Genomic DNA, 14,257 nt, shown 5'->3' on the forward strand with positions numbered 1-14,257 from the left:
CTGATAGATCAGAATGACATTGTTTTCTGACCAGGAACTGAGGGAATAAGACTTAACTGTATCTGAGTATAAGTTACCTGCTTGGAAGAAAACACTACATTAATTTATTATTATTATTATTATTATTATTATTATTATTATTAGCTATGTGCCTTTGAGCAAGTGAACTAAGCTTTCTGGGTCTCAGTATTATCTATAAAATAAAAGGGTTACCAAAGAAAATGAAAACACTAACTGAAAAAGATAGATGTTCATGTCTCTGAACATGTTTATAGCAGCGTTACTTACAATAGCCAAGATATGGGAGAAACCAAAGTGTCCATAGACAGATGAAGGGATACAGAAGATGTAACACACACACACACACACACACACACACACACACACACAGACACAGAGGAATATTACTCAGTCATAAAAAAAGAATGAAATCTTGCCATTTGCAACAACATGGATGGAGCTAGAGAGTATAATGCTAAGTGAAACAAACCAGACAAAGAAAGACAAATACCATATCATTTCACTTACATGTGGAATCTGAAAAACAAAAACCAACAGACTCTTAAATAGAGAGAACCAACTGATGGTTGCCAGAGGGGAGGTCATTGGGGGGGATAAGCAAAAGAGGTGAAGGGGATTAAGAGGTACAAACTTCCAGCTATAAAATAAGTCACAGAGATGAAAAGCATAGCATAGGGAACATAGTTGATAATATTGTAACAATGTTGTACGGTGACAGATGGGAATGATGATTATCATGCTGAGCACTGAGTAATATGTAGAATCGTCAAATCATTACCTTGCATGTCAACTATACTTCAGTGATAATTTTTTTTAATAAAAATAAATAAAATAAAAGGGCTGGATTATATGAGCTTTCCTATCTCATCCAGTCCAAAAGATTTGTGATCCTATGCATATGCAAACAAGATATCACAACACCTTCATCCTTACTGTCTCAGTCACTTCAAAAACACCTTTGTGGGGGTGCCTGGGTGGCTCAGTTAGTTGAGCGTCTGGCTTTTGATTTCAGCTCAGGTCATGATCTCACGGTTTGTGTGATCGAACTCCATGTGGGCTTTATGCTGACAGCATGGAGCCTGCTTGGGATTCTCTCTCACCCTCTCTCTCTCTTTGCCCCTCCCCCCACTTCAAAATAAATAAATAAACTTAAAAAAAAAACCCACTCATTGGGCCAGCCATTAAAATGAGCCAGACCCTATGCCTGACACTGGCATACAACTATGGAAAAACCTCTCTTCCAATAGATGAAGTTCTTAAGAAGGGAAAGAAAGAGGAGGGGAGGGAATAAGAATGAATACTCACAGCAGAGTTCTTTACTCAGGGCCACCTGCCTGCACAGAAATTTTCACATCTCTGTGCAATTTTCTGAAGAAAATATTAAAAAAATGGATGTGACCTCCAAGAAGCAGAGGGCTAGTGATTGATAGAAACTATGATAATCAGGTGCCATGCTAAACTCTTAGTACATGATGGGTGATCGAAGCGTTAGCACCCAAGGCAGTGCACGAAGTGTATGGGAAGGAACACATGAGGGATGCAATCTGGACCTTCCTTGGTGCAAAGCCTACCTCTTTCTCCATATCAGAGATGATCTCTTTGTGCATAAATTCTCTCCACTACTGTGCCTTCACATCCCTCACATCAAAAGATGATAAGCATTTAACAGGCCAAAATAGTATCCCACTTGTTTGACCTGGGATGACTGTACCAGCCCAACCAGGAATTAGAGGATAGAAGGAGATAACCTTGTATGAAATATTCATCAGTAGTCAGCACTCCAGAGGTACCAGCAGATACTCAGTCATTAGGTATTTATTTAGGACCTACCCCATGCCAGGCCTTAGATTAGATGTCCTCATCACCTTTGTCATTTATCATGACTGTACTTATCTTCCCCCAACATGGCAGAATGCTCCACATAAATGCAGGTTGAATGACTAAATAATGATGATCCCTGTAGTGGATTAATTTATTCTTCAGCAAACTTTTATACTCTCTCCTGACCTCCATGGGTTGCTACTGTGACTTGTTCTGGCCAATGGAATAAGGGTGGAAGGGACAGAGTACCAATTCTGAGCCTAATTTTTCAGGGACATCAAATATTTCTGTTTGCTCCTCTGGGAGCTTCTGACTTCCACCAGGGAAGAATATATGTGTGGATACCTAATGGACAGACCGCCCCCATCAACCTGCACGCCTATGAGCATAAGAGTGAATGCTTGCTATTGTTTGCCACTGAGCTGGGGGTAGTTGTTACTTAGCAAAAACTGACTGAGATGGTCTCCTTGACCCACATCCAGAGATTTCAGGCAGACAGTGTTCTTGACTTCTCTTCTCGTTAAGGAGGGATTTCAGCAATTGGATTATTTCATTGCTCTCTCTACCCCATTTTCTCTGGGCTGGTAGTGTCCCATTCAAAAAAAGACAGTAGGCACTACAAAGACCCATAGTGTGGGTATCTTGGCACCTGGCACAGAGACAGGCCCAAAGGTGGTTCTCAGGCACTGCCTGGTGAATGAAAAGGTGGGCAGACTATTCATTCTGGTGGGATGAGCACTGTGAACACCAGTAGCAGGCAGCAACCTGGGCCTCGGATGCTCAGAGACACCAAAGTGCAAGAAGTGGACCTGGGGCAGACACCATATCACTTCCGACCACATGCAGTAGACCTAGATGTATTTACTATCATGTGTTTTAAGAAACACATTAGAGCACTGAGTGACTGTAGGACTATTCCTCTTTAGAATGAGCCGAAGTTAAAAAATAACAAATAACAACTGGACAATTTAAAGAGAAACAGTAAGTGAAAAATAATAGTACAAGTAGAATATGGAAATGAGAAAAATTTGACTGAAGTCTAGGAAACACTGACCCAGCTCGTCTCATTTTTCTACAGATCACAACTACGATCATAGCTAGCATTTTTGAGCACTGACAAGACGTACTGTTTTAAGGGTTTCACAGGTATTATTTTATAAACTCCTCATATTAACTGAGGCAGATACTGCCATGTATCCATTTCGCAGGTGAGGTGACTGAGGCTCAGAGAGGTAAAGAACTTGCCCAAGGTCAAGCGGCAGTGAGGATTTGAACGCAGATGGTTAATCTCCAGGATCCAGGTTCTTAAAGGAGATGTCTCCATTGAAGAACTTGGTACCCAGTGAGGTTCCTCATTGTCCAAGGTTAACTGCAAAACCTAGACCTTGAACCCCAAACTCCTGACTCCCACCCAGCTCCTAATACTGCTCCATGAGAAGCAAGCACTAATGGCAAGAACACCTGGGGTTTCTGGCCGGGGCTGGGTGGGGTCTGCAAGAAACAAGGGAGAGAGGTGGTAAACACCACAAGGAAGACTTGGAAGGGAAGGGCTGAAGACATAAACAAGGTTGCCAAACAGAGGCAGATGCTCAACAGATGCAGAGGAGCTAGAATATGGACAGAATTATTCAGAAAAAGAGGGCCGACAGAGCAAGGCTCGGCACACAGGGGCTGCTTCCAGAGCTCTTCCCAAGAGACCCACCCACCCTGGTCAGCATCGGGAACTGGTTTCCCTAAGTGACATCCACATAGTCTATATTTAGGTCCTAAAGTCACCCATTGTTTCTGTCTCGGTGGACACTCGGGGTCACCACCCTGACCTCGCCCTCTCCGAGTCATACCTCTGAGTGTTCTATCAAGAGAGGCCTTTTTAGGATCTGGTTTGAATCAGCTTCCCCTTTCATGGCTCCCCTTGGTGTTCTGCGCAAGCTGTAAAAACATGGCTGGAATCAGGGTTTTAAAATGAAGCACTGACTAGGGGTGCTTGGGTGGCTCAGTTGGTTAAGCATCCGACTCTGGATTTCGGCTCAGGTCACGATCTCATGGTTTGTGAGTTCAAGCCCCGCATCAGGCTCTGCACTGACAGTGCAGAGCCTGCTTGGGATTCTCTGTCTCTGTCTCTGTCTCTCTTTCTCTCTCTGCCCACCCCCTGACTGTGCTCTCTCTCTCTCTGAATAAATAAACTTAAAAAACATGAAGTATTGACCTTCTGTGGAGTATGCTTCCTTTCCCCCACAAAATCAAACCAGGGTCATGTTCATCTCTGTAGGTAAGATGTTTCACAGCTCTGGTGTTGCTAAGCCTTTACACACTCAGGCTTCATGTCTCTAGTGGCCACCAACATTCTACGGTCAATAAGACCTGGGACACGGATCACATTTGCTGAGTGCTGGCTCGTGCTAGGCACTGCCATGAGTCATTTCACTTATCCCTCATGACAATCCCATAAAGTAGGCACTATTTATTATCCCCATCTTACAGAACATAAAACAGATTCACATTTGGTAACATGCCTAGGATCACATGGCTAGTAAGAGGCAAAGTTGGGAGGCAAACCTACATCTGTGTGGTCCCAGAACCCATGTCCTTAATCATTACACTCTACCATTTCCCCTCCATTGCAGAACTACTTTGGCCAAATCTCAGAAGATGGATTTATGAGATTTCTCCTCCATAATCTCCGTAATTGGATTATGGATTACGAGGTTTCTCCCGTCCCTTTCTCTACACCACATCCGCTTACCAATTGACCCTCCCACACCCAGCCTCAATTCCTCCAGACTCTTTCTCTGGGGACTGTCAGAACCAAGAAATAAAAATTTATTCAGTAATAGTTTCAAGAGCAAAATAAAGGTCAACAGTTACCCAGCCAGTTACATTTTAAGTTCCTGTTGACGTCCTTGGGAAATGTATGTTCAAATGTACTCATTTAACTTCCAAATAGGAGGGATATGAGGATTCTTTTTTACTTTTTGTGGAAGATATTTGCATACCTTAGATTCATGTCAGAACTAAAATGAGTTTAGAGAAATTTCCATGTGACAGGTAGGGAAGCTGAGTCCAGATAAGGTAGTGATTTGTCTAGTTGTCTCTTAGGTAGCCGCTAATTGGATCATAGCAAACATCCACTAAAAGAGGCTGATTTGCCAAAGGATAAGAAAGCAAAGTGTTACTGAGATGCTGCAGGTGGATGTGGAAAGGGCCCCATAATGGAAATCCTCATGTAGCACCTACTGGCTATGAATGTCATTTTTGGATCCATTCTGCCTAAGCTTGAAGCCTGACCCACTGCTCACCAGCTAGGTTACCTTGAGAAAATTATTTGTCCTCTCTATATATCAGTTTTACCATTCTGAAAATAATAATAGCCGACTGTATAGTGTTGTAGGAATTTTGTGAACTATCATGGGTAAGTGCTTACTAACGTGAAAAGTATCTAATAAATGCCAGATAATATTGTATTATTTTTATTTATGTTGCATTAACTATCACTAAACTGTCCTAAGTCATTTTAAATGCTCTGAATTTCTGTATCTCAAAGGCTCAAAGATGATTCTTTATCAGGTTAGCAAACAGCTGGATGAGTCAGATGGGAAAAGAGAAAAATGACAAAACCACCCAAATCACATGAAAAGATTAAAAATGTATGTCTAGAATAATCATATATGAAAGTTGGAATTAGCACCACAAAAATCAGTCTCAGGATTCCAGTGAGAGAAACAGAAAAAGCAACAGACATTTTCTTTGGAAAACAGGGGTAGCTTATCCAAAGCTGAACACCGACCCACAAACAAAGAACAGGGACAGAGGGAGTAACCCATCAGGCCTCCTAACCACTCTTTAGTCTATCATAATGTAACATTTCCAGACGTTCCTTTAGATATAACCAAACCAGGCACCAACACTCTTTAATGAGAACACCAGTGAGTCTGAATCTCCCCTGATAATATCTGACTTCATCTTCTCAATGATGAACACATTGAAAATACCGAGACTCACTTTAAGGAAACCTACGAAAAAGTTGTTCCAAACAGAATGAACTTCCAAAATTGACTTCAGCCATCTTTCAACCCAAAGGAGAAGAGAAGATCTTGGAAATACACTTTAAAAAACTCCCCAAACAAAAAACACCACAGGCCAAATGCATCCTTTTCCCCCCTTTTCCCCTCTTAACTGAAAGCACATCTCTTATAAAAATTAAAATACTAGCATCCTGGAACAAAGAGCAAAAGTCACCCCCCACCACACGCACACTCTCCTCCAATCACAGATGCTAAAGGAAGCCCTAACAGCTAGGCACTCACTTAACTCACTATCTCCACCAAGCAACCATTTGTGGTCTTAAACACAACCACACAGCTCTTTCCTGATTCACACTAAAGTGACACAGAAGTCCCTCTCCATCATCCCAGGTGCTTTGAACAGCAGCTCCTTGCTCATTTTCTTGGGAGGTAAATGGCATTTTCGCCCTCCCACACCTCAGTTCCTGGCACCACCCAGCCAGGCACGAGTGGGAGTCGGGAGCTGGTCCACCCCTGGCTGGCTCTGCCGCAGGGAGCTTACCTGAGCCCGGACAAAGAAGCAGCACCACACCATGGGGCGCTCCGACCTCATCCACGCAGAGTCCCCCGCCCCTAACTGCAACGGAGCCCAGCAGACGGGATTCTCTGAGCTGAGCAGAGCATGGTTTCCCTGAAGGAACTCCTCCCCGCCACTTGGGCTGCATGACAGGAAGTGACAGGGGGCCATCAGTTAAAAGTGTCAGAAGCTGAGACCACATCAGCCAAAGCTCCCCACCTCCAGCGGTTTCCTCGCCTGCTGCTGCTTTTTCAGAGCACTCTGCCTTCAGGCATTCAGAGGCACACCAGAAATTCAGCGTCTGGCTGGCAATCCCCAGCCCGTAAGAAACAATGCTCACTGGACCCCCACCTAAAGCCATGCCGGGCACTCCCGGCAGCTCTAAAGAAAGAGTTCGCTGCTAGAATCTTGGGCCTTGAGTCTGGAGCTTTGCAGACCGAAACCCAAACATCAGTCTGAGACGGAGAGAGAAGGGACGCTGGGAGAACTCTGTCTTCAGAGCGGAATCAATAGTCCACTTGAACTTAACCCAAGAGGCAGCAGCCCTGCCCAGGACACAGAGCCCTCACTGAATCCCAATTTCATAGCAACTAATAAATGAGAGTGGTGATAAATACCACACCCATCCGTTTCTTTTTTCTTTCTTTCTTTTTTTTTTTCCTGAGACAAATCTTCTCTTCAGAGTCCCCTTCAAAATAGCTGCCTCTGGAGACCTCCCTTTCCACTTTTGATGTGGATCACAAAAGGCCTTACTGCTTTTCTCAGAGTTATTATGGGAATAACTCATGGCTGAAAGTTCTCATTTTATGAAACGGGGTCTTTTCACAAGGATGAACACCTTGCCCGAGTCACCTGCCTTTTACAAAACCCAGACTCCTTGGGTGACACAGATTGTCTCACAGCGACCTGCAGTTTCAGGTGAAAACCCCTCTCCACAAACAATTCAACACCCTCACCCTCCTTACACAGTACCAGTGGGTCTCAGATCCAAGGAGACATAATTCTGGTGCAGCTTTCCATGATTTGTTTTCAGTTTTCAGTTTTCTAGTGGAGTACTATTTGATCTGCAACTCTTAGCTGCAAAGATTCAGGCAAAGGTTTTCCCGAGGCTGTCTTACAAACGCACAGACTTTTAAGAGCTTGCACTTGTCTCAGCCCTGAGCAAAGTGGGGGACCCAGCAAAGAGAGAACAAGCTTCAATCCAAGACTAAACTCTAGAGCGGACAAGAAAGCAGGCTCTCTCCATCCTCACGCTGCAGTGACCTGGTGCCTCACAGAGGGCCTCTGAAGAGTGCATTTGGCCCTGCAGACGTTACAGAAGAAGGCACTGGGCTCTGGAAGCACAAAGATGAACCACTGATGATCAGAGAGCGAATTAAAGGCTGCCAGGGTTTGCAAGAAAAAATACTGAGGGGGCCAAGAAATAGCTGAGCTGAGCAAATGTATTTTTTATGGGGACAAAGTCTGGGAAGGTGTCTCAGAGCAGGAGACACATGGGCAGAAATCTGAGGGGCTTTCTAGGTAGAAGAACTGGCAAGGGCAACAGCAGGAAAGTGCAGACCCACGGGGTGCTTTGCAAGAAAAGCAAATGCTTTGAAAGCACTGCTCTGACAGACTTGGGTCTTGCTTCAAGGAGCCTGAAGGTGTCCTATCTGTTTGGAGAAAGAAGGAAGTGAAATCACCATGAAAAAGCTCAGCCCTTTCAGGCAACCACCTGGGTCACCTCAAAGCCCACATGTGGTACCTACCAGGTCTGGCACTCAGGAAATACTTGGCGATGCATGTCAAAAAACCCCCCAAAAAACAGCAGTGCCCACAAAAGGTGGACTTCAGCTCAATCTTGGGATCCCCTATTTACAAAAGTCTGACTCCCCACAAAGCAAGCCTGGGGTAGGTGGTGGCTGGTCGGGGAGGGAGGGAAGGCGTTCCTAAAATGGCCTCTTACCCTAGCCTCCTGCATGGAAAGGGGTCTGAATTCTTACAGGCCTGAAAACAAGCTGAGATTAGCCAGCTCTGGAAACAGCTCAGCTAATGAAGAATGTCAATCTCCTGAGGACCCATGGAGGTTCCCAGAAGCCCAGCCACTACTCTGCTGGAGGATTTTCAAACAAGCCACTTAACTGAGCCCCAGAAACCAGGGCCAGGATCACCCCAATGAGGATCCAAAGGAAATGTGAAACGACCACGGCACACACTAGACTTTATTTCTTTTCTAGGGGAGGGAGGGCACATTCACATCAACGGATCTGAGAATGATGAAGCCTGACTTCTGGCTGCTGACTATGAATAAGAAAGAAGAACCGAAACCCGTGGGCTGCAGCACTTCGTGGAAGAGGTGGAACTTGAGTGGGTCCCAGGGCAGGTAGCAGTGAAGGAGGCAGGAAGGGCAGGAGAGCCAGCAGGTGCCCTGGCAGAGGAAAAGGAAGGAAAGAACAGGGCACGGCCATTTCCTCTCACAGCCCTGCTTTGACTAGAAGCAAGAAATTGGTCCACGCAGAGGGCATCTTGGAGGAAACTTTCAATAATAAGATGTTCCTGCTGTTCAGAGCTCAAGTTCATTTTTAGCTTTATAATGGCAGCTTATAAAGGAACAGTAAATTGGGTTTTCTCTCCATGGCACCTATGATACTACCAAGCATTCAAATATGTTTTTCTACTAATTTTTAAATTTTAAATTTTTTAAAGTTTATGTATTTATTTTGAGAGAGAGAGCACAAGCAGGGGAGGGGCAGAGAGAGGGAGAGACAGAATCCCAAGCAGGCTCCACGCACTGTCAGCACGGAGCCCGACACGGGATTCAATCCCATTAACCGTGAGATCATGACCTAGGCCAAATTCAGTAGTTGGACGCTCCATTGACTGAGCTACCCAGGCACCCCTAATTTTTAAATTTTAAAAGTAACATGGCATCATTATAATACATTCAAACCATACATAAATATATAGTGTAAAAAAGTGAGTCTTCCCAAAGGACCTGATTTTTTTGTCCACCCCAATCCCACTTGCCAGAGGCAACCATGTCAAAGCCAGCTGTCAATAAAGGGGGATATAAACCCAAATGCCTTCAGGGCCAAGGGTCAGGTACCTGAAAGGAAAGCCGGGGTGGGCCCTAGGGCACCACTGAGTGTATTGGCCCTCAGTCAGCTCCAGCTTACTGGGGGCCAGACATTCCAACTTTTCAAGAGAAGCTGGAAACTCCAGGTTAATACAAAATCTCACAATTTTTAAAATGCTGGCAACAAATTCTTTATTTTAAAAAGTGACAGAAGACCATGGGGGAGGGGATGGAAAAAAATTGGTTAGAGAGGGAGGGAGCCAAAACATAAGAGACTCTTAAAAACTGAGAACAAACTGAGGGTTTATGGGGGGTGGGAGGGAGGAGTGGGTGGGTGATGGGTATTGAGGAGGGCACCTGTTGGGATGAACACTGGGTGTTGTATAGAAAACAATTTGACAATAAATTTCATATAAATAAATAAATAAATAAATAAATAAATAAATAAATAAATAAAATAAAAAGTGCTATACAGGCCACACAAAACACAGTTGCTGACTGGATTTGACCCAAGTGCCACCAATTTGGCAGTTCTTCCAGACATTTCCTTCTATCTAAACACACACAAGTTGCTGTGTACACATTTTATTTTTTGTTTGTATTTTTCAAAAATGGAATGGTAACATTATCCTACCATTTGCTTTTTTCACTTAACATCCAGAGCATCCTTCCACCTCATACACATTTTAGACCCATACTGCAGAGCATGCTGTGGTATGGAAGTACCTGAATTCATTAGCCCCTGGCCTGTGAACATTCTGCAAACATGAAAGATGCACTTGAAATGTCGCCTCTCAGTTACTTAGTCTTAGCTCCGTCAACACTGAGAACATAATTCATGATGAAAGTGCACCTGTGTGCAGATATTAAAACATCCTAAAGCCACAGTTACTAAAACTATAAACGGTGACTGCAGATTTTTTATGTTTTCACAGGGGAACTTGCTCTGCCGTTTTCACCTGACCTTCACAAGTGTCCTGAGAGAGGACTCACTGTTATCTCTACTGTACAGATTTTTAAAAACTGAGACTCAAACAGGTGGCAGGAGCCTGCCCAAGAGAGCCTAGAGGTGGCAGGGTCGGGAGTGGAGCCTGGGTGGGCTGACTTCCAAGCTCCTGTTATATGCATACAGCCTCTGGAGCAGACAGCCAGAAACCTGCCCCAGGATATTCTGGAATTTGACATATAATAAATGTTGGACCGCAAACCACTGGAGGAGAAAAGGATCACTAACAAATGGGATAATTCATTTCTTGGAAAGAAAAGCCTCCTTTTAAAGCTCTACTCACACTATCCAAAATAAATTCTACATAGATCATATCAGAGTGAAATGCTAAAAAGAAAAAAAAAAAAAAACCTATGAAATTCTGGGGGCGTAGGTTCTCAGGGTATAATGTTTTTCTTTAAGTGTGTGGAGCTGAATCATTATATATTTATAATTGGGAAATACCCATAAGGTACCTATAATGCAAAAACTGGCCCCTGTTCTCCAACATCTGGTTAAATAACCATACTGCTGGCACCTTCGTATTGGACGTTAAAGAAACTAGTGCCAGAATGCAGACCTACCTAAGACACTACCACATGCTTCTTCATGATGCTGGAATTCAAAGTGATATGTTTCCCTGGGCTGTCATTCTATACAGCTCACAGCATTTTCTGTTGAGAAGTTTCAAGCAGTTTTCTCACCAAAAATGTTACAAGAAACATATTCATCAGGGTTGTGATCAGTTCATTTACACAAAATAAAATGGTGAACTTTCAGTAGAACTGACTTCATTAAAAGCTGGTGACTAATGGGGGTTTTCTCCATTTGAATTTTACTCTGGTTCTTCAATCCCTTTCTTATTTGTACCCAAGAAGCCACAGGTTTCACAAAAGCTTGGTCTTGGCTGGGAATTTCAGGGTCTTTGACCATATTCCATTTGAAGCCTGACATTTAAAAAAAATTTTTTTTTCAACGTTTATTTATTTTTGGGGGGACAGAGAGAGACAGAGCATGAACGGGGGAGGGGCAGAGAGAGAGGGAGACACAGAATCGGAAACAGGCTCCAGGCTCTGAGCCATCAGCCCAGAGCCCGACGCGGGGCTCGAACTCCCGGACCGCGAGATCGTGACCTGGCTGAAGTCGGACGCTTAACCGACTGCGCCACCCAGGCGCCCCTGAAGCCTGACATTTTAAAATGATTCCACAAACTGAATGGAGAAATCGGTAGTGACCCAATCTCACAAAAATGGGATGGTAGCAGGGATCGGATTAAAATGGTGTATTGCACATTTATTTAACCAAGTCTCCAGTATCATAAAATCATTATTTCACAGATCTTAGGCTTTGGAAGCTGTTATCGAATTCAAGTAAGACTAAGAAAAAGCAAAAATTTGTGTCGTGATGGGCAGGGGAGGTAGGGTGATACTGGTTGGTGTTACTAGGTTGAGATGAAGGCAAAATGCATAGCAAGTCAGTGAGAAATAAACAGAACTTTCAAGTATTTAGAGCCTGGAAGTTACTTGTGGTCATGCACTCTTACTGAATGTCTTCATATTTACTCCTCAGTGTTGGCAATGTGGTTAATCCAAGCAAAACTTGAACAACTACTCTGGCCTCTTCACCATGAATCACTGACAAATGGGGGGTCCAGACCCCATTCCAAGCCAAGGCTGGCTGGATCCAAGATGGTTTAACTCAAGAGACTTCTGACCATTTAAAAATGTTGATGCTGTTCTAGAGCCCTGCTTAATATCCCAGCTCAACAAGATTACAAAATGATGAGAAGAATGTGGGAGCAAACCTGGCTGCCCAAGGTCAAGAATGAATAAATAGAAAAGTCTTCATCTATGGTTTCAACACAAGCACTAAAAATAAATGAGGCTTGAACATGGAAGCCTCAACAGACGGCTAATCATGGCTAATCTTGGATGCTTATCTTGCTGGTTTGTTACGAGCAATAGCTGGAGCACCGTATTTTTTCTCTCAAAACAAATCTGAACTTTTATAATCAAATTCCTCACATTATTTTGGCAACCGGCACATCGACAGCTATTTTAAAAAAGCAAATGAGAAATACAGAGAGCTGCCTTCTGATGTGTGCTGTGAAGCGACCACAGGCCTGGTCTCTGGAGCCCCACCTCCTTTATGAACACAAGCAAGGATAGCCTGAAGAACTTGCACATGCCACAGATGGGGCACTAGCAAATAAGTCCATTCAATTCATTGCTCAGAAACACGAACACCCTGAGTACAGCTTTTTCAAAGGACTGTCAACACCTCTTTGTTATACTGTCAGTTAAAAGTGAAACTCCAGTGGGTTGCTGACCTCTGCCCGATTCTTAGAAAAAAGAAAGGCTTAAACACTGATTAGCTGATATCTATCAGCCAAAGAGCTTCCTTACTTGGAAATGAGAGTTACTATTTGGCGTTATACTGTCAAGATTGATTAGAAGTGGAAAATCTGAATATGAGCAGTGATATTCCTAACACCTGAATACTCAGGAGGATTTTAAAGAGGAATGTGCTCCTATCGAAAAACAAGTCTTGACAAACTTAATTTCTGAATTAAAAATATATAACAAAAGTAGAAATAACTTTTATAAAACAGTTTTTCATCATTATTTTGACTCCAGATTTCTCTGTAAGGATAATCTCTGGGAACAGCTTAGCTGGCTGCAACAATGAACAGCAAATTGGTGCAGAAGCTCTGTGATCTCTGGCTCTACCATTGACTAGCTGAATGACCCGGTAACTCCCTTCTTAGCTTCCTTGACCCTTAGTTTCCTCATCTGTGAAACAGGAATAATGATTCCATTATCCCTTGAGGGGTTGTAGAGAGGTCTGTAGGAATCTAACTGATACATGTGTTTAAAAGCAGAACAAAAGATGATGAGACCACTGGGGGTCATTATACTATTCTTTCCATTTTTGCATGAGTTTAAATTTTTCATAATAAAATATTTTTTCAAAGACCAAAAAAAAGGGGGGGGGGCGAGGGGCACCTGGGTGGCTCAGTCAGTTAAGCATCCTACTTCAGCTCAGGTCATAATCACGCAGTTTGTGGGTTCAAGCTCCACATTGGGCTCTGTGCTGACAGCTCAGAGCCTGGAGCCTGCTTCGGATTCTGTGTCTCCCTTTCTCAACTGGTCCCCTGCTCATACTCTGTCCCCCTCTCTTTCTCTCTCTCAAAAATAAATAAACTTAAAAAAATTTTTTTAAGGCCAAAAAGAGCATAGTCATAATTTCTGTACTTATTTTTTTTCAAGCAGACAAGGAGGTTTTTTGGTGTAATTATGGACATTGGTTCAAATTTTCCTCCTAGCAAGTTGAAAAGTTGGTACCAAATCTGAAATAATTTTATTTTTATCCTGATTTGAATGACAGCTGTCACAACTGGACACCTAAGAAGAAAAAGGCAATGGAAGTTTGCAATTTCCTGTTTCCCTTCTTCATTCCAATAGAAAAAAACAAAAATATGAAGGTGGTGAAAACTTAAGTCCTATTTACTTTTTCAATGTTATAATGCTGACTTCCTTGAAATCCCCATGTCTCTCTCAAAACTTCAAGACTAATATAAAAACACCTCCCAAGAAAATATCAAGAGATTGAAAAAGTGTGTCTTCCCCTGTGATTCAGAGCATTCATTCTGCCTACACCACAGTGAAAGTGGTTTTTTGTTTTATTTTGGTTGGTGTGTATCCATGTGTGCTTGAAGAGTAAATACTGCCACTGTTTTCCTTAAATAAGAATCAGAAAGGCATCACCCAAACCAGAAAACCAAGAGGGGAGTACTC

At 43.2% G+C, this 14,257-nt stretch overlaps 1 protein-coding gene across 10 annotated transcripts in view; it reads right to left on the bottom strand.

Annotated features, from left to right (window-relative positions):
* ARHGEF3 (Rho guanine nucleotide exchange factor 3) overlaps nucleotides 1-14,257 on the bottom strand; it is a 310,006-nt gene that overhangs the window by 175,020 nt on the left and 120,729 nt on the right. Inside the window, exon 1 of one of the 10 annotated variants that reach the window (XM_006928881.5) lies at nucleotides 6,406-6,547. The exons of 8 other annotated variants lie outside the window; for them this stretch is intronic. In XM_006928881.5, the coding sequence (XP_006928943.2) occupies nucleotides 6,406-6,456 (51 nt within the window). In that variant the 5' untranslated portion in view covers nucleotides 6,457-6,547. Of the gene's footprint in view, nucleotides 1-3,683; nucleotides 3,762-6,405; nucleotides 6,548-14,257 lie in introns of those variants that run through there. One more of the 10 variants, XM_023249856.2, reaches the window with a different exon arrangement.

The sequence above is a fragment of the Felis catus genome, chromosome A2 (assembly GCF_018350175.1).
Source record: "Felis catus isolate Fca126 chromosome A2, F.catus_Fca126_mat1.0, whole genome shotgun sequence".
Lineage (NCBI taxonomy): Eukaryota > Metazoa > Chordata > Mammalia > Carnivora > Felidae > Felis > Felis catus.